A 20,734-nucleotide genomic window follows, 5' to 3' on the forward strand; every position below is an offset into this window, starting at 1 on the left:
GCTTATAAGGTACCTGGGAGCTTTTCATGGGGTGGACTGGCTGACCTGAAGGCAGGGGAAACTGAACAGCAATCTTCATTTCGACATTTGCTACAACAATGAAATGTTTATTTGGGGACCACTGAGAATGCAGAAGTAAACAGAATCTAGGGCATGCAGAGCCCATGAAGATTACTCAGCATCTCATAGAACACTTTATAAAAGATGGTTTTAACCTCACAGGTCTAAAACTAATCCATCTAATTTAGTGGTGGGCTTTTAGCTGACATTTTTCTTTCTTTCTTTTTAAAATTACATAGGTAATTTATCTCATCAAAGAAAAAAAATCCAGATAAGCCAAGGGGGGAAAAAAAAAAAAACCATCACTCAGAAGCAACCATTCCTAATACATTTCTTACATATCACCTTCAATAACATTTCCCGTGTAAATATGCATAGATGCACAAAGTTTCGTGGTTTTCCTGACTAAAATGAAATAATACATATTTGCACTGTAATTATTTTTTTCCCATTCAACAACATCTCATGTGTATCTTAATTAAGACTTTGTTTCAAAAAAAAAAAAAAAAGGCTCAACCACTGCTTGCTGCAACTGGGGATGTCAAAAACTACTAACCTGGACAACCAACCCATGTAACCCACAGGTCAGTTTCCCTTCTCGGAAACTCCACGTCTGGGTTGTGCTTCGCCTACGATCAGGCTTTCTTAGCATCAGCGGCTCGTATCTAGAAGAAAGGAAAATGCAACAAGTCCTGTGAGTCAAATATTTCAGGCCTGAAGAGAGTATCAGGGTCGCGGTTTTACTCTTCTTCCTTCCAATATCCTCTGCTCTTAAAATCTAACAGGCAGTTAGCTTGAATCCTACGGCGGCTAGGTATCTCTCAATGAGGAAAGAGGAATAAAACAAAATGGAAAGCAATGAGGACACAAATATAAATACTTTACGGATTCATAATTTAATACATATAATAGGGGTTCTTGCTTTCTCACAATGACAAGCTGTCATGTAGCACAAGAAAGGTTTTTAAAGTATTTTCGAAAATTCTTTTCTGTTTTATTTCCAAATACTTTTATTTTGTAATGGGTTTTAACTTCTAAGTCATCTAAAGTCATTTTGGAAGTAAACAAGGTATTAACTGAAAACACACTGATTTCATGGAGAAACTGAGGAACAGGCTAATAAAATAACTTATTCAAAGTTAAAGAGCTGATTTGAATCCAAGGAGTTAGTCATAAAAACACATCTGATTATTCTCTTAATAATTTATTTCTGCTTTCAAGGGATTTAACAAAATTCTTAGATTTAAAAAAACAAACTGTTCACTTCTCGGGAGCAGGGGTAGATAGACGTTTGGATGAAAAGACATTCATGTTTCATAACATATTCTTCTTATAGTTTGATTTTTTTTTTTTTTTAACATCTCCATGGGCACTTCCATAATACCTTTAAAACATAAAACAGAAACCCAATACTCATGTTTGGAAATACAACAGGTTTCTGTCATTGAAGACAAATACAAATTCTTACTTCATTTATAGACCCTTTGCTTTTTGGTGTAGATTTCTTCTGAGTCTGAATTTGAAAGCAGTGAACTTGAATCAAAAGTTGCCGTGAAAGTTACCTGTTGTCAGTGACTGCAGCGAGACCAGCAATATCTAAGATGGCAGAGCCCTCGGTGGAGCGGGCGGCCAAGGGCTTGCTGGGGTTGTGAGGCGCGGAAGAGCCCTCGTGGGCCAGCATGCCTGTTTCAGTCATCCTCCACAGCTGAGAACGCTTCCCTGGCTCCTGTTGGGAAGAGACAGCAAGAGCCATCATGTGCAGCCACGGCTTCATACAAGGGCTTCAAGAGCTTCACACGGGGCTGAATGAGTTCTCAAGTAGGGACTGTACTAAAAGACACTTTCTGATTATGTCAATGCTTAATTCAAACTTGCACTGCTGTCAATCTCTAGTTGCACTTCGGATAAAATGTGCTAAACTCTTGAACCAAACAACCAAAAATGACAAATAATATAAATTATTAAAATTTATTTTTTTCATACGCTTAATACTTTCTGAGCAAACCAGTTAGTCGAGGTTCAATCTAATCTCCTCCACTAGATACACTGCTACGTTAACTGCTATTCCAGATGGCAGCCCTCCAGTGCCCTTACCTAAAAGAGCGATCCAATTATATAAAGCATATATGATATTCCCAGTATTTGGTCTTTGGTTATCCTCATAACTGGCAGACAACCAGAATTTACCAGAGCTCTCCCCCATCCCATGTTTATACGGGAAGCATACTACATTGATGGTTTCCAATTTCCAATTTACTGGGTTTACTAGTAAGTGGATTGTATTCAAAAGTTATACTAGATTTATTGCTATTAATTATAAATATATTTTCTCTTAGGAGTATTTTATAAGCAGTACTTGAACTTCCAGGTCAATCCATGAAAGTCTGTATAATCCATTATATATAAGAAGTAATAATAATAATAGTAATAATACCTCCTGAATATTTACTATGTGTCAGCCACTGATCAGTGTGAGTTACACATAGTAATTCATTTAATCCTCAAAACAATCCAGTGAGGTATATACTATTACTATTCTTACTTAAAATGCAGAAGTCCCAGTGAGATAAAGAAACTTCACCATGGTCACATAACTAGTAGGTGGTAGAGTGAAGGTTTGAACCCCTTCAGTGAGTCCAGGGAAGACATGCTTATCCACTTTGCCACACTACCTTTCTAACACAATCCCTGTAATTCCATTTCAGTAACACCTCACCATTGAGAATACTCTTTCTATGGGAACGTATACTCCAACTAGACCTGTCAGGATCACATTCTGGGTACCACAAACGCATCCACACACTGCCCCGCGATGGAAAGACAGCTTCTGCATCAAAGCTGTCAAAGCTGCATTAAAAGCTAACAAAGTAATATGAATGCTGGAGTCGAATGCCAGGATCTGAAATCCAGCTGCCTCATTTACTAGCTAAGTGACCTTGGATAAGCTACTAAATTTCTCAGAGCTCCTGTTTCCTGATCTGTCAAAGGGGGAAATTAAGCTACCTCTGAGGGTTCTTGTGATAAGTGTAATAAATACAAGGCACTTTCAGCACATACATGGCACAGGGTTAATGCCTCGATAAATGTTTGCTATGTTATCATGATCACATCCCTTTACACAGCACGTTACGTACAGCATCCTAGTTGATCCCTCTCACAAACCTGGGAGATCAGTGGGAAAATGAGGCTCAGGTAGGAATGTGAAACACCAGATATCATCATCTTTAAGCGGCAAAGCCAGAACTCAAATCTAGACGATATGATGCTCTTTCTTTTTCTTTTTTTTTTTTTATTTTACGTTGGAGTATAACTGATTAACAACGTTGTGTTAGTTTCAGGTGTACAGAGAATTGAGCAGAGTTCCCTGTGCTGTACAGCAGGTCCTTGTTGGTTATCTATTTTCTTTCTTTCTTTCTTTTTTATCTATTTTAAATACAGCAGTGTGACGACGCTCTTTCTGCTGGCTGCTAACGCCTCCTCTATCTGTGAAAAGAGATGAAACTGAGCTGCACCTCTCCACCGGCAATCCCCACATGCTGACTTCTCTGTTCACAGTAAGAGAATACATCTATCCCTAGCAACAAAACCACACGGAGAAGCATCTCAGTCTTCCCGGAGGTGTTCCAGACCGGGAATCAAAGCACAGATGCCCCGGTGACACCAAGTTTTCATACATGGACCCTCTGCTGCCTGCCCGTGTGTGCAGGCTCACCATCACTGGAAACTACCCAAACCTCCATTTAAAAACCCAACATCCACCATTCTCCTTCCAGTTCCCTTCCCCTGCCCCCTTTCCTCACAATTTAGTCCTAAAACCTTGAGGTGAGACTGAGGGAGGGAGAAGGCCATGGGGGCTGTGTGAGGGTACGTGGGTATATTGTGGTGGCCCGGCCCAGAGGGGGATGTTGAAACCCAAGGCGGCTGCTGATCCCTATCGAGGGGCTGGGGAGGCGAGCCTAGTGTGGGTTGCCAGAGACAAAGACAGGTGAGGAGGGAGCTCCTGCAGGGGGTGGGGTTGGAAGGGGAGCTGCCCAGCATGTGGAGATCAGGGCCCACGCCAGGTAACAGCGTGTGTCCACACTCGGGGGCGGGGCGGGGGGGCACAACTGTGATGAGAGAACATGGGTTACATTCACAGGAACTGATCAAATTAATAAATACATTCTTAGTGTCGGACAAGGGAGTTACAAATATGAAAAGGGAAAAAATCAGAATGAGCTTTGTGATGCTGGACTAGAATTAGAACTATTAGTGTGAACCGCTGGTTCTTAATACACAGACACAGAGAAATCTGTTGAATATATAAATACACATATAAGATATATGTATGCATATGCACACATGCATATAAGCAGATATAGTATGTGCCGTGTGTGTGCATATATACGTCATGTATACATAAAATCGCTAGGTCTGTCCCTTGAGAGAGTCTGGGAACAGCGACACCACAACAGCAACAAGGGCACCTAGTGTACATATCTTAAGTTTCTAAATTCCATTCTCTGATAAAAGGAATCAGGGCTCCTTAAAGAAGTGGCAAATTCTGGGAATGCTGCAGGGAAAGTACAAAATGAGCCCAAAATAACTTGCTGTGTCAGAAAGTATGAAAGTGCTCAAGGCATGAGGGGGCATATGTCAAAAGGACACAGAAGGTTAAAGGCACTCCCACTGGCCAAATATGAGAACTGAGGATAAAAATAAATCCTGACAGTAACAGATAACACACTGAATAAAACAGGGAGCCATGGGGACATACATAAAGCTACAGACTGAACTGTGCCCCTGCAAAATCCTTATGCTGAAGACCTAACCCACAGTTGTGATGAAAATGGGGCCTTTGGGTAATAATTAGGCTTAGATGAGGTCATGAGGGTGGGGGTCTCCTGATGGGATCAGTGTCCTTAAGACACCAAAGGGCTTGCTTTCTCCTCTCCCCTCACCCCTGACCCCACTCTTCCTCTGCCATCTGAGGACACGGTAAGAAGGCTGCAGTCCACAAACCAGAAGAAGGGCCCCCTCCGGGAACCGACTCGGCCGGCACCCTGATCTTGGACCTCCCAGCTTCCAGAACTGCGAGAAATAAATTCTCATTGTTTAGTCTGTAGTATTTTGTTCTGGAAGTCCAAGCTAATACACATGCATGCATGCATACATACATACATAGATAGAAAACTTGATGAGGAACAGGATATTTACAGAGTCTCAAAGCACCTCTCCACAAAATATTTACTAAATACAAGGGAAAAGAAAAACATCCTTCACAGTGGAGAAGGCTGGCAGACACCACCTTAAGCAAGTGCTAACGTTAACATCACCAGCAACAGGACAAATCCACTTTACAGAACTTCTACCAACTTTTCTGTAAATTTGAGATTCTTTCAAAACAGAAAGTAAAAAAAAAAAATCCCCAAAAACAAACAAACAAAAACCTAAGAGGTCAACCTTCCACTCTTGGTTTCTAATTCAAGCACACAGGTCCATTTCCTAGTGCCAATTCAAAGAACATTGCCTAGTTTTAGATGTCAATGTAACTCACTCATCACCTTCCCTCCCATTTACCGGTTTTCATCCTCATCAAGTGAAATGACAACTGTGAAAGTGTGTAAATTATAAAATTTTATTTAAAGTATTTTTTGCTACTTAATTTTAAAACATCTGTTTTTGTCTACTTAGCAGACACCTCGCCCTTGGAAGTCACATGCATATTTATTATTAGTGTTTTGCTGACCACACCTGGTGATCGTACTCCACTTGATACATCATCTTTCTCTTGAGTTGGTTTTCATTCACTCTAACGTCCTCATTAACTTGAACATTTCTTTGAAGGTCATCTGCATCATTTCCAAGGGCTCTTCTATTTTTTTCCCAATTCCTTGATTTTTGTCAGACTCCTTTAATTTTAGATTATTGCCTTTCAAAATTTCCTTTTTCAAAATGTTCAATAAAGTCTAGAAAATTGTTTACTTTCAATTACTACATCTCATGGTCTCTTTACTCATCACCATTCCCAAACCTTATTTCTAAAATGTATCTAACACATAAACACAGTCTTATATAAAAGAATGTGATAACATTTTAAGCAAATTTGAATTATGTGACTTTCAACTGGTATGATATAAAAACACATGTAGAAGTACTGGTTGATTGATAGATGGATGAACCTTGAAAACATTAGGATAACTGAAAGAAGCCCTTCATTAAAGACCACTCGTATATTGACAGAAGTCCAGAACAGAGGCGTCTACAGTGACAGAAAGTAGATTAACGACTGCTTAGGGCTGGGAAGTAAGGAGAATGCGGGGGTGATAGATAAAGGATACAGGGTTCTTTCTTGAGGTGATGAAAATGTTCTAAAATTGAGTGTGGTTAGAGTAGTACTTACTGTGGATATATTAAAACCCAATGAATTGTATATTTTAAATGGGTGATTTGTATGGTATATGAATTATATCTCTATAAAGCTGTTACAAATATAAAACTGAATTGGAAACACATGCATTAAAGTTTCATTTGATGTGCAAAATTTGAAATAATTTGAATCTATCCCCCATGAAAAATGTGGTAAGAGTTGTACAACCTCAAAGCCAAATGAGTCATAACCCACCTACATTACTGCCACACATGATAGCACTTTAGTTGATTAAAGGGCATCCTCTGTCAGCATTAGGGCCATTTAGGCTGGAAACACACACCCTCTGTCAGGGTTGTTTTGGGATTATATGATTTATATTATGCAAAATTTTCCAGAACACACCCCTCAGGTAAATGGTTTCAAATAATTACAGCTGGTGATCTTCCTCCTCTTAAAGTGGTTTCTGCACCTCTGTGTTCTCAAACAACATTCATTTTGAAGTCTGAACTATTTATTACCAGTCTTTCTGTCAGTCACAATATTTCTGGTCAAACTTTACTCTTTCTCTCAATATCTAAGTCTATTAGCATAATCATTTCATAAACTAACTTGAAAAGAATGTTGGCATAAAAAGGGAAAAAACTGTCAGTGTGATAATTTTTCCACTGAGTTTAGGGAAAAGTAGATTAGGGGAGTGTTACAACAGAAAAAGAGTAATGAAAACGACAAATCACAAATTTGAAAAAAAATAAATTCAAGAATTAAGTTCTTCGAAAAGGTATCAAAGATGAGAAGGGCTTGGAATTCCTAGAGCAGGCATCATGGGACAGTGGGGAGAACAACAACTGGAGCAGTCAGGATGCCCAAGTTCCATCTGAGCACGGGCCTGGGTCTCTGCTTGCTCATCTGCAAAACGAGAGGGTGGACCACGTGGCCTCTGTCCCTTCCAGGGCTAAAAATCTTTTCTTCTAAACTCCAAGTTCTAAGCTCTCTTACCTTCTTCTTTAAAATGACTCTCTGTGTCTTTGGTGAGACATCCAAGACGAGCTCTGCACAGGTAATGGCTCTGTTGGAAGCCACAGGCCGTCCTGTCCCCTCCTGTAAACTAGAATTGAAAATACAGTAACAATCATAATACACACACACACGTATATACGCGGACTCACATGCGTATTCATGTACTCCTAAGCAAACGGCTAAACCTCCACCACAAAGAAGATAATTCTTTTTTCATCATAGAAGAAAAAGTCTGACTCAAGCTGCAGAAAGATCAAGGTTGTGCTGTTTTCCTGCACAGTTCAAAGATTCATTTGTCAGAAGACATACTCTGACATTTCCCCTCTCCTGATAATTTCAGTGGCTTAAAATTCAGACATAAAAGGATGACTATATATCTTTAGAGACAAAAAAACAAAAACTAATCCAGACATTCCAAGGGTCCAAGAATTAGTTCTACTGTTTGCCAGAAAGATGATCAGAAGTATTGCGTCCCTATGTCTTAGCAAGAAACCAGAAGTCCCTTTAGGATGAAAAGAAAACAAAGGGTTCATAATCACCTTCCTCCAATTCCACCTTGTTGTGTTTCTCTGTGGCTTAAGAATACTAAGCTTTATGGAATGTTGCAGCCTAACTACACTTTAGGGTATTTCAATGAGATTTTACTTAGATTATCCTCCTGTGTCCACTAATCTCTATCATCAAAAAAGGGACTGAAAAATTCCGAGTTAAAAACCAGTTTCCACGATACCAAAAGCACAAGTGACCAAAAAAATTTTGACTTCAACAACATTAAGAACTTTTGTCCTTCCAAAAGACATTACCAAGAAAGTAAAAACACAATCCACGGAATGGGAGAAGATATTTGCAAATCATATATCTGATATGGGATTTGTATCCATATTATATAAGGAGCTTTAAAATTCAACAACAAAAAGGCAAAAAAATTTAATTTAAAAATGGGCCAAGGGGGCTTCCCTGGTGGCGCAGTGGTTGAGAATCTGCCTGCCAATGCAGGGGACAGGGGTTCGAGCCCTAGTCTGGGAAGATCCCACATGCCGCGAGGCAACTAGGCCCGTGAGCCACAGCCGCTGAGCCTGCGCGTCTGGAGCCTGTGCTCCGCAACAAGAGAGGCCGCGATAGTGAGAGGCCCGCGCACCGTGATGAAGAGTGGCCCCCGCTCGCCGCAACTGGAGAAAGCCCTCGCACAGAAACGAAGACCCAACACAGCTAAAAATAAATAAATAAATAAAAAATAAAAAAAAAAATTCAATGTTGTAATTCTTGAATTTCTAATTAAAAAAAAAAAAAAAAGTTACCAACCACTGAAGTCTCTCTCCTTGAAGAAATCAGGTATATAGAAAAAAAGGAGCCTCAGAAAAAAAACTTAAAAAAAAAAAAAAATGGGCCAAGGATTTGAATAGACATTTCCCCAAAGCTATACAAATGGGGAACTCCCTGGCAGTCCAGTGGTTAGGAGCCACCGCTCTCAACGCCGTGGCCAGGGCGGCCCGGGTTCGATACCTGGTTGGGGAACTAAGATCCCGCAAGCTGTGCGACATGGTCAAAAAACAAACAAACAAACAAAAAGATACACAAATAGGAATAAGCACATGATAAGGTCTTCAATATCATTAATTATTATGTAAATGCAAATCAAAACCACTATGAGATAACATTACCTATTCAGTAGAATTACTACAATCAAAAAAAAGTGGAAAATGGGCCTTCCCTGGTGGCGCAGTGGTTAAGAATCCGCCTGCCAATGCAGGGGACACGGGTTCGAGCCCTGGTTCAGGAAGATCCCACATGCCGCAGAGCAACTGAGCCTGTGTGTCACAACTGCTAAGCCTGCGAGCCACAACTACTGAGCCCACGTGCCACAACTACTGAGCCCACGTGCCACAACTACTGAAGCCCACACTCCTAGAGCCCGTGCTCCACAGCAAGAGAAGCCACCGCAATGAGAAGCCTGCACACCGCAACGAAGAGTAGCCCCCGCTCGCCGCAATTAGAGAACGCCCGCACGTAGCAACGAATACCCAACACAGCCAAAAATAAATAAATTAAAAAAACATTTAAAAAAAAATTTTTTTTTAAGTGGAAAACAACAAGCACTGCTGAGAATGTAGACAAACTGGAACCCTTACACATTGCTGGTGGGACATAAAATGATACAGCTCCTGTGGAAAATAGTATAGCAGTTCCTCAAAAAGGTAAACACAGAATTACCGTAGAACCCAGCAATTCCACTCCTAGGTATATATGCAAAAGAATTAAAAACAAATACTTAAACAAGTACATGCATGGGCATGCTGATAGCACTGTTCACAACAGCCAAACGGTAGAGACAACACAAATGTCCATCAAAGGAAGAACGGACAAACAAAATGTGGTACAGACACACAATGGAATATTACTCAGCCATAACAGGGATGAAACAGTGATACATGCTACAGTGTGGATGAACCTTGAAAACATTATGCTAAGTGAAGGAAGCCAGACACAAAAGGTCACATATTTTATGATAATTTATGTGAAATATCTGAAATAGGTAAATCCCTAGAGACAGAAAGCAGATTGGTGGTTTCCAGGGACTGGGAGAAGAGGTTTAACGGGGGAGTCACTACTTAATGGGTTCGGGGTGATGAAAGCGTTTTGGAACTAGACAGAGGTGGTGGCTGTACAATATCACAAATACACTAAATGCCACTGAACTGATCACTTTAAAATGGTTACTTTTATGGTATATGAACTTCACCTCAATTTAAAATAAAACAAAACAAAACAAAACTAGTCTCCTTCCTCATCATTAGGTCTCACCAAAAATGCGAAGAAATAGGATCTACTGCACTTCAAAATAGGGTTCAACCCCTTAGCACACTAAGATTCCCAGGAACTTCTCTTTTTCTCTATCCATATCCCTTCAACCCATTAAACTCTAATTCTCCATTAGGATTCTTCAGTTAAACAGCTTAGTAACTACTGGAATTTAACATAAGAAAGTAAAGAGAAAAACATGAATAGCAACCAGATTAAGGACTGGTTTTTCAGGCACTAAAACCTTAAGCATATCATACTGTTGAGTGCCATAATCTTTAAAAAGAAAGAAACACACATGATTGACTTAATTAAAACAAGATAAGCATCTCAGCACCATCATTATCAAAAGAGAACTGTAATAAACAAGGAGAAGAAGGGCTATTCTAAGCAAAGATGCCTATTCAATTCATTATTAGTGAAATCTGGAGTCTACGCAGCTGAGAGCGAGACACTGCACAGACTCAGAGATGATTCTGTGGGCCTCAGGCACATACAAAATTTTTCATGAGCAAAATTATTCAGAACATTTTGGAAAGAAATATGACTTTAAATGCCCTGTTCACCAGGTGACTTATATTTGGAATGCTAAAGATTAGGCTATCTTCCCAGTTTCTTCAACTTTAAAATTGGCCCTGTAACCAGCACAGAAACAAACTATATTTATGTGTTGGTGGAATGACTACTTTTTTTTTTTTTTTTTTTTTTTTTTTTTTTATTTATTTATGGCTGTGTTGGGTCTTCGTTTCTGTGCGAGGGCTTTCTCCAGTTGTGGTAAGCGGGGGCCACTCTTCATCGCGGTGCGCGGGCCTCTCACTGTCGCGGCCTCTCTTGTTACGCGGAGCACAGGCTCCAGACGCGCAGGCTCAGTAATTGTGGCTCACGGGCCTTGTTGCTCTGCGGCATGTGGGATCTTCCCAGACCAGGGCCCGAACCCGTGTTCCCTGCATTGGCAGGCAGGTTCTCAACCACTGCGCCACCAGGGAAGCCCGGAATGACTACTTTTGAAAGCCTAACATTTTGAATCTCTACGTACCTATCTCTGTACCAATCTAACAGAATTAGAATAAGCTCACTATTCCTCACCTGACTTTTCTTTCTAAATACAACTAACTAGTCAGACAACAGTGAAGATTATAATTCTAAGGCAACTGGAATTACTGTCAAGTTAAACTCCTCTGTTTGCCTTTATGTGATTATTAAAAAGACCTTTAAGTGTCTACTTAATCAGAATTCTCAACGGAAGAGGAGAGTCAGAATGGTGACTTGAATAATTATGGATGAAGATTAGTCAGTTTCAAATGAGAAAAGAGGTAAAACAAAAAATGGCAAGAAGTTTAAAGCAAGAGAAATTTAAGACATTATAATAACAATGCCTTAAGGGAGTTGTTAGATACTAGAATGGATTATTGGGGATGGATTATTAAAAAAAGGGCTTCCCTGGTGGCGCAGTGGTTGAGAATCTGCCTGCCAATGCAGGGGAGACGGGTTCGAGCCCTGGTCCAGGAAGATCCCACATGCCGCGAAGCAGCTGGGCCCATGAGCCACAGCTGCTGAGCCTGCGCGTCTGGAGCCTGTGCTCCGCAACAAGAGAGGCCGCGATAGTGAGAGGCCCGCGCACCACGATGAAGAGTGGCCCCCGCTTGCCGCAACTGGAGAAAGCCCTCGCACAGAAACGAAGACCCAACACAGCCAAAAATAAATATAAAAATAAATAAATAAATAAGACCCGGTGCAACTAAATAAATAAATATTTAAAAAAAAAAAAAAAAAAAAGAGAAGAGTCTTGCCTTTTTGGATAAATTTTACTCTACCCAGAAGACAAGGGTTTAGACTAAAGACCTCTCAAGATAGAGCCTGAACCTAAGATTTGGTAAAGAATGGAAGGAATCTTCATTCATCCCTTAGCCTCCTGAGAACTGCTTAGAATTTAAAACCGGTTAATAATTAGAGTTTTCTGCTTTACGAACAGTAATTTAACTCAGAATTACCCAGAGAACGTATATGTAGCAGCAATGTAAATGAAATTTTCATAATAAAGCTGTCGGTTATCCTGGAAATCATTCATGTTGCAGTTGATCTCAGAGGAACCTGCCCCTTTAACAGTCAGAGTGATAAAAGGTGGCAGGGTGGGTTCGTCCCAGGCATAATCCAAGGAAGTCATGGGCTTCACTTCAGTTCGGAGCCTGGGTTCAGCAACGCCATGCTGAGTGAAGACAACCGGGACCTACAGTAACAGCAGAGAGGATAAAGAGGACTTTCATTCAGAGCGGTGGTATTGGAAAGTGATCAGTGCCTCCTAGGTTTAAGTCCCAGATCCTTCCCAAATGAATCCTACACAGCATATAACCACAAGTGAGGCTCATCATCTGGCCTCTTCAAATGCCTTTCTAATCATCTTCAAAATTGCAAAAAGCCCACCAATTAGACATGGGCCACAGCCTGTTGGGTAAAGGGTTTTGAGAAGCTTTGCCACGCCAAATACCTAGAGGAAGCTTCTCTGTCCTTTCAATGGCATCTAGTCCACCCTCAGCCCCCTGGGATACACTTTGAACAAAAATTTTGGAATTCAGCTATGGAAAGTCACATATTTTAAGATGTAAGGCATAATTTAAAATAGAATCTAATGATTTCCATCTTGGCTTTACTTGGAAGATTCATAAAAGAGCTCACTGTAACTAAGCAACAGTAGAAATGCCCGCCCATTCTACTGGGCATTTGTCAATCTGATTCTGATTCCTCTCTCTCTGTTTATATGGAAATGTCTATAGAGGGCACCATGCCAACCAAACCATCTAGTCAAAATAAGTTCTGGGGACTGAGAAGTCACTTCTGGACAAGGCTGCCCAGCAATCAAAATAACCAGCAGAAACCACCTCCCAATGGTAAGATTTCTAAGATCCTGTATAGCTTCTTTTGAACCCAAGTTTAAAATGTACTTCATCATTATCTTAAGGGCAGTACATATTCCACTTTCCCACATATGAAACAGCCAAACTGGCTCTCAACTCGCTTGATACCTTAGAAAAGTTGTCAATTCGGAAAGGAGGGGGTAACTGATCTGTATCACTAAAGGAGATCCTATAGGTAGCTCCTCGAAGAGTAATTTCCACACGCAGGAAGAAGCATTTTCCCAGAGTGTCTCTGCAGTAAAAGGAAACAAAAGAGGCTGCATAAAATGGAGGGAACAAGTTCCAGTTCACATTCTCCTCATACTTCTCATGATCACCACTGTGCGCTCTCTGCTCACATTAAAAAAGCAGAAATTGACAGTATAATCACACAGTAAAAAAGAATTCATTCAAGCAACTTTGAACAGCACGCCATAACTGTGTGAGATCTACAAATTTTACTTAGGGTTTGTTTTGGGTCCTAGCGTCAGTGCAGCAAATGAGTAAATATTGGTTGAACTACATAAAATTGTTAATATTAGACTACTTTTGACCTAGAAACGAGGAATTTCACATGGTTCAAACTAATATATTGATGTTATTGATAAACAGGGTTTGCATTGTAGGATGAGGGAAGGTGAGGAAGAATCCTGTGGAATGGAGGTACCAGTACGTGATCATAATTTACGTGGGTGTTGTGGGGGTGTGTGTGTATGTGTGTGTGTACTTAAATACAGATAAACCACTGGAGAGAATGGAAAGAAAGCTCTTCCTTAGGGAAGAATATCAGTTAATAAATGTAGAAGAAATGAGAGAACCAGAAAATCACCATTTTGCAACCACCAATGTAATAACTGATTCAGGTAAGAACCACCAAACCACTGAGTGAAAGGTTTTGGGGAAACAGAACATACACACAGTCTCAAATTATCCCCCCAATGGACTAGCCCTGTTTACAAAGAAGAACAGGAAACTTCACAATACAGAGACCTGGTGGACACCACCTAAACCAAATGGTGATCGAATTTAGCAACATCAATAATGGGACCAACAGACATCACAGGCCTCCGGATGTGATGCAGTGGGAAACACGTACCACCGCAGAAGTAGTATTCTTACCAAAAATGTCTGGCCCAAATTTTTCTTTTTTCTTTTTTGGCCCGAATTTATATATAGAAAACCATCAGAAAAATCCAGAAAATAAAACATTCTACCAGACACCGGCTTGGACTCCAAAAATGTCAACGTCAATAAAGACAAAAAGGGAAAAGTGAGACTATGACTATTCTAGATTAAAGGAGATGAGATATACCAGCCAAATAAAATGCATGATCCTTCACTGGATCCTAGATCTGGGGAGGAGGGTTGCTATGAAGGACATTTTAGAGGACTATTTATTTAAAAACATAATCAATATTAAATTTCTTCAGTGTATAATGATAGGTAATAAAGTTTTTATGGCTGAAGTATCATGATGACTTCACATTACTTTCAAATGGTTTGGGAAAAAAAGTGTATGTGTGCACGTGTGGAGAGAGAACAAGAACAAGGCAAATGTTGAAATGTAGGAAATCTAGGTAAAAGGGGTGCCTTTGTACTACTCTTGTAAGTTTTCTGTGGGTTTAAACTGATTCAAGATGAAAATGTGGGGAAAGTAAAGGAAACAGCTGGCCCAGGTCCCTGCTCAGTAGTTTAGGGCCACACACTGAAACTATTTCTAAAGGATTAACAAAGGTACACAAGCCATCTTTCTCCCCACCCTCCACACCTTTTACTTCCTTTTCTTCTTTTTTTAAGTAACGATGAGTAACTTTTTTGTTTAATTCTGAATCGGCTTCACACCACACAACAGATCTGGGCTGCCTCCACCACGGCAGTATATAAACCAATGGTGGTTTCAGCTGCAGAATTCCTCACCTTCCCCTGCCCGCCCCCACCATGAAATCTTGTGGGGCAGAGGTCCCCAACCCTGGTCCTCGGTGGACGGGGCCGCACGGCAGGAGGTGAGCGGTGGGCAAGCGAGCAAAGCTTCATCTGCCGCTCCCCATCTCTCGCATTACCACCTGAACCATCCCCCCACCCCACTGTCCGTGGAAAAACTGTCTTTGATGAAACTGGTACCTGGTGCCAAAAAGGTTGGGGACCACTGTTGTGGGGAACATATGATACTACCAGATAGGAGTTCTGATTGAAGTAGGGATGAGGGCATTGGAGCCCTGCCCACTTTGCTCCCTTGACCTGTAAAGTCACCTCCTTAGACCCCAATGGCCCCTAGGAACATAGCTGGAAAACCACTATGCCAGAAGCAATTAACTCTAATAAGGGGGGCCAGGGCAAAGGATAATTAAGAAAGGCACATCATCAACAAAAACAGAAACAAAGAAAAACCTCAGATAATGCATTTTTTTAAGTCAAATATAAATACTATTTTGGATCATCTATTATTAAATTAGCCATTTTTCTGTTCCCTTACAATAGTGTTCTCCATAGAGAACTAACCATAAGGTATAAACGATTAAATATTGCTTCTAAATGTGTTGAAATAGCACTGATTTCAGTGTCTTTAGATTCAAAAAGCATTTGATGAAAAAAATTAAAGAGGACAGAAATAAATAGGAAGTCATCCCATGTTCATGGATTAGAAGACTTAGTATTGTCAAGATGTCAATGCTACCCAAAGTGGATCTACAGATCTAATACAACCCCCATCAAAATTCCAAGTGTTTTTTTTTTCCCCCCAGAAATAGTAAAATTCAGATGGAATCTCAAGGGACTCCAAATAGCCAAAATAGTCTTGAAAAAGAACAAAGATGGAAGTCTCACACTTCCTAACTTCAAAACTTATTACAAAACTACTGCAATTTAAAAAAAATGTGTGATATTGGCATAAAGATAGAATATGAATGAATAGAATAGAGAGCCCAGAAATAAACCCTCACATATAGGGTCAACCAAGTTTTGACAAGGGTGTCAAGACCATACCATGGGGAAAGGAAAGTCTTTGCAACAAATGGTGTTGGGAAAACTGGATATCCACAAACAAAAGAATGAAGTTGGACCCTTACCTTACACTAAATACAAACATTAACTCAAAATGGATCAAAGACCTACATGTACGAGCTAAAACTATAAAATTCTCAGAAGAAAACACAGGGGGAAAGCTTCACAACACTGGATTTGGCAATGATTTCTTGGATACGACACCAAAAGCACAGGCAACAAAAGTTAAAATAGTTAAGTTGGACTACATCGAAATTAAAAACTATAAATCACAGAACACAATCAACAGATGAAAAGGCAATGTATGGAATGGGAGAAAATATATGCAAATTATGTATCTCATAAGGGATCAGTATTCAGAATATATAAAGGACTCCTACAACTCAACAACAACAAAAACAATTCGAAAATGGGCAAAGGAGCTGAATAGACGTGTCTCCCAAAAAGATGTACAAATGGCCAACGAGCACATGAAAAGAAGTTCAACATCACTAATCATTAGGGAAATGAGAATCAAAACCATGAGATACCACCTCACACCCATTACCATCAAAAAGGCAAAAAATAACAAGTGTTGGCGAGGATATGGAGAAATTGGAACCCTTGTGTGCTATTGGCAGGAAGGTAAAATGGTGAAACGTAAATGGTGAATGTAAAAATGGTCCTACTGTATAGCACAGGGAACTATATTCAATATCCTGTGATAAACCATAAGGAAAAGAATATGAAAAAGAATGTATATATATGTGTAACTGAATCACCATGCTGTACAGCAGAAATTAACATAACACTGTAAATCAACTATATCTGAATATATATAATTTCACTGCACTAGAGTGAAATAAAATGTAATAAACTATCACCAAAAAAAAAAAAAAAAAAAAAAAAAAGGAGCTTCTGACACATGTTACAACATGGACGAACCTTGAGGACATTATGCTAAGTGAAATAAGCCACTCATAAAAAGACAAATATTGTATGATTTCACTTATCTGAGGTACCTAGAGTAGTCAAATTCATACAGAAAGGAAAACAGCAGTTGCCAGGGGTTAAGAAAGGGAAAAAGAGGAGTAGTTGTTTAATGGGTACAGAGTTTCCATTTTGCAAGAGGAAAAGAGTTTAGGAGATTGTTTGCACAACATGAATGTACTTAACACTAGTGAAGTTAAAAATGGTGAAGATAGTAAATTTTATGTTATGTGCCTGAGGCCCACAAAATAATCTCTGGGTCTTTATGCTATCTTTCTCATATGGCATGTGTATATTACCACAATTTTTAAAGTTTAATACATTTTTTTTTTAAGCACTGGATGAAAGCAGAAAAAGAAAGCAGTCATCCTGTGCTACTTGAGGCTGAATTTTGTTGACTTTTCTTAACAAGGACCTGAGGGTCACTGGGTTGGGCAAAGAAGGCCAGGTGATTTACTGAAACCACATCAAATGAGAGAAGAGTTTGTACAATGTGCAAGAACAGACAAAAACACTTATAATCAAAGCTGCCATCTAAATGCTGACAAGAGTTGTGGGCAACAGTGAGATCAGTACTACCCCCTGAACATGTGATCTCAGACGACAGCAACTGCACAATGGTCAAAACTGTCAACGTTCCCTTTAACTCACTGAATCAAAATGTTCACTCCTCCTTGCCTGGTCTTCGCACTTTTATGACCTTTGAGCCAGAAACATATGTGTGCATTTCATGAAGAGTAGTCTTACTATTTATTACTATTTACAGCTTTATAAATATCTGAAACTTATATGGTATTTACAGCTTACTGTTTACATTACTGCACCTCAAATGAGGCTACTTTTTGTCTAAATATAGTCTCTGAACTTACCTCATGTTGATATGGAAGGAATTATTCTTGTTGACTTCAAAGCCTCCAGACCAAATACAACTGGGAACATCCATCATTCGGACACATAACAGCTGATCGTAGTCATTCCGAGGCCAATGGAACACCACACTGGAACCAGGAAGGGTGGAAATGTAACCTTCAGGATTGGCTGTTCCCTAAAACACACAGGATCACTGGCTTTAGTCAAAAGCCAAGTCAAGACGTAAATGCTTACTGAGTATCTATCTACCCTGAGCCTTGCCCTCCACCAGGAGCTATTTAGGATACCAAAGGCACAAAATGATTACTCACATCAAAAAACTTAGTGTTGATGGGGAGATAAGCCCTGACATTAAAACTCACTGTGCCATTAAATAAACACTAGTTACTCTTCAAAAGCAAGCTGCTTACCTGTCCCCTGGCAAATTCCCTCTGTGCAAATGCAAGCTTGTGAGATGATTTATTATCTAACAGGTAACGGGGAGCGAAGATTACCATACAGGTGTCAATATATCGGCCTCGGCCTTTCTTGACATCAATACCTACAAATAACAAGAACCAGTTCCATGAGTTAATCAGAAGGAAAAAAATTAGTGGTCTAAAAAAATTAAATAGCCTTCACAATTTCTCTGAAAAAACAATTGTAGCACCCAGAGAGGCTGTCAAGCCTCCTAAGAATGGAATGAAAACAGCAAAAGCACTCAAAGTATTATACTTTATTCCCATTCAGGCCTTAAAAAGTCTCCATGGCAACATCAATGTCCCCATAATTCCTAGCTTCTTCATAAAGTGTGTACAATTATAACAGCAACTAAAACACACAGGTGTTCAGTTTGGTTTCCATTTATAAAACTAAGACAGTTTATGTGATACATTTCTGCTTACATATGGGACACAAAATTTCCTCCTAGAGAACTTGCCCCTTTTACAGCATATTGTAGAAATTTCATATTACTTAACTGGTTTCTGCAACTGCCCTTAACTCAACTGACTCTTCTAGTATTTTCTTTAAGCCCACTGCCCAAGAATCCAGCTCAAACATAATGCTAGAGACTACAGAATTTATTCCTTCATAAAATAAATGTTTTCAATACCTACTAGGTACTGAGAAAAAAAAAGCAAACAAAACACATACCAAGGAAAAAAAGACATAGTCAATCAAAAGGAAATCTCAAAACACCAGGTTCCAAAGAAAGAAAGAAAAGTGAAATAGCACTATATTCTTAGAAACTCTGCTAACAACTTTTAAAAATACGAAACTCAGTGGATGAATTAATTCATTCATTCAGACAATGAATAAAGCAACTATATTCAAGGCATTGGGCTGAGCACTGGTTATATAATGATAAAAATGTTTATGGTAAAAATAATAACAGTTATTGAATTCTTTTTTTTTTTTAATTTATTTATTTATTATTTATTTTTGGCTGTGTTGGGTCTTCGTTTCTGTGTGAGGGCTTTCTCTAGTTGCGGCAAGCGGGGGCCGCTCTTCATCGCGATGCGCGGGCCTCTCCCTGTCGCGGCCTCTCTTGTTCCGGAGCACAGGCTCCAGACGCGCAGGCTCAGTAGTTGTGGCTCACGGGCCTAATTGCTCCGCGGCATGTGGGATCTTCCCAGACCAGGGCTCGAACCCGTGTCCCCTGCATTGGCAGGCAGATTCTCAACCACTGTGCCACCAGGGAAGCCCAGTTATTGAATTCTTAATACATGCTACACCCTCCACCAAAGGCTCAACATTTAATTCTCATAACAACCTCTTATGAGTTAGGTATTTTCATTCCTTCATTTTTGCAGATGAGGAAACTACGGCAGGGAAAGCTGGGTAACTTGCCCTGGGTCACGCAGCCAGTAGGTGGCATAGCTGGATTTAAACCCAGGCAGCCTGCCTCGGGAGTCCTTGCTCACATCGTGATGGGACATATACAAGGACCCTACCAGTAGTCAACAAGTATCAAGAGACCATAAAAAGAGAAGAGACCTTAGGATATGACAACTAGGTGTCCTGGATGTTCCAACGTAATTCCAATTATAAATATTCTGATCTGTTAACTCCCTAATTCACTTGTACTGGTGTTCCTTTAATTTAAGTCTCAAAAATAGCTGAAAGACTGAGCAAATCACAGAAACAAAATCACTGAAACTCTGTATCTAAGAAAGGCTCAGTAATACTGGAATAGGGAGATATACCCTATCACTTTTCTGTGACATACAGAAAAGCATTAATTGTCAGCAATCAACATTATCATAGCTAGCTGATCTCAATTAATCAAAATCTACCTATGAAAGATATGTTTGATATTTAAAGAGTCTACAGTATCAAGACTCAATTAAAAAAAAAAAAACAAAAAACAGGTTCTTTTTTGTTTGTTTCCCTTTTCATCTCAGATTGCCCTGGCAAACCCCTAACAAATGAAAAGCTGATAAGATCAAAATGTACAAAATCCTTCTTATTGGAGGTACATGTAAGGTTACCTGGCAAGGCCCTGCCTGGTTTTTCCACTTGGGACTGTGCTTTCAACTTTCCTGATAGGAAGCTAGTTATCTTTCCAATTCTTCAAAAATACTCAAATAAGAGATTCCACAAATTCCCTTGATAAAACATGCTAAGATCTCATGATCCTTAAGAATTAAAAAATCCCATCTCAGTCCACCCTCTCTCTTCCTTTCTTTGGTGTAAAGACAAAATTTGAATTACAGTCTTGTCGCTAAAAACATGAGGAGTAAGTTTTAATGAATGCACTTAGCATCTAAGTTTGTACGTGCGCTCACTGCATATT

The 20,734-nt window shown here is 39.7% G+C and overlaps 1 protein-coding gene across 12 annotated transcripts in view; it reads right to left on the bottom strand.

Moving 5' to 3' along the window:
* The window catches only part of VPS13D (vacuolar protein sorting 13 homolog D), a 253,994-nt gene that overhangs the window by 113,135 nt on the left and 120,125 nt on the right, over positions 1-20,734 (bottom strand). For all 12 annotated transcript variants that reach the window (XR_014251756.1, XM_082416950.1, XM_082416945.1 and 9 more), the window contains 7 exons: positions 18,369-18,499; positions 17,958-18,133; positions 13,249-13,372; positions 12,220-12,455; positions 7,409-7,517; positions 1,623-1,786; positions 617-725 (listed from right to left, as the gene is read on the bottom strand). Coding sequence is in view for 11 of the 12 variants with exons in the window: in XM_082416950.1 (XP_082273076.1) it covers positions 617-725; positions 1,623-1,786; positions 7,409-7,517; positions 12,220-12,455; positions 13,249-13,372; positions 17,958-18,133; positions 18,369-18,499 (1,049 nt within the window). In the remaining variant the exon portion in view is untranslated. The remainder of the gene's footprint in view (positions 1-616; positions 726-1,622; positions 1,787-7,408; positions 7,518-12,219; positions 12,456-13,248; positions 13,373-17,957; positions 18,134-18,368; positions 18,500-20,734) is intronic.

The sequence above is a fragment of the Balaenoptera physalus genome, assembly GCF_965194825.1.
Source record: "Balaenoptera physalus genome assembly, chromosome: 1".
Lineage (NCBI taxonomy): Eukaryota > Metazoa > Chordata > Mammalia > Artiodactyla > Balaenopteridae > Balaenoptera > Balaenoptera physalus.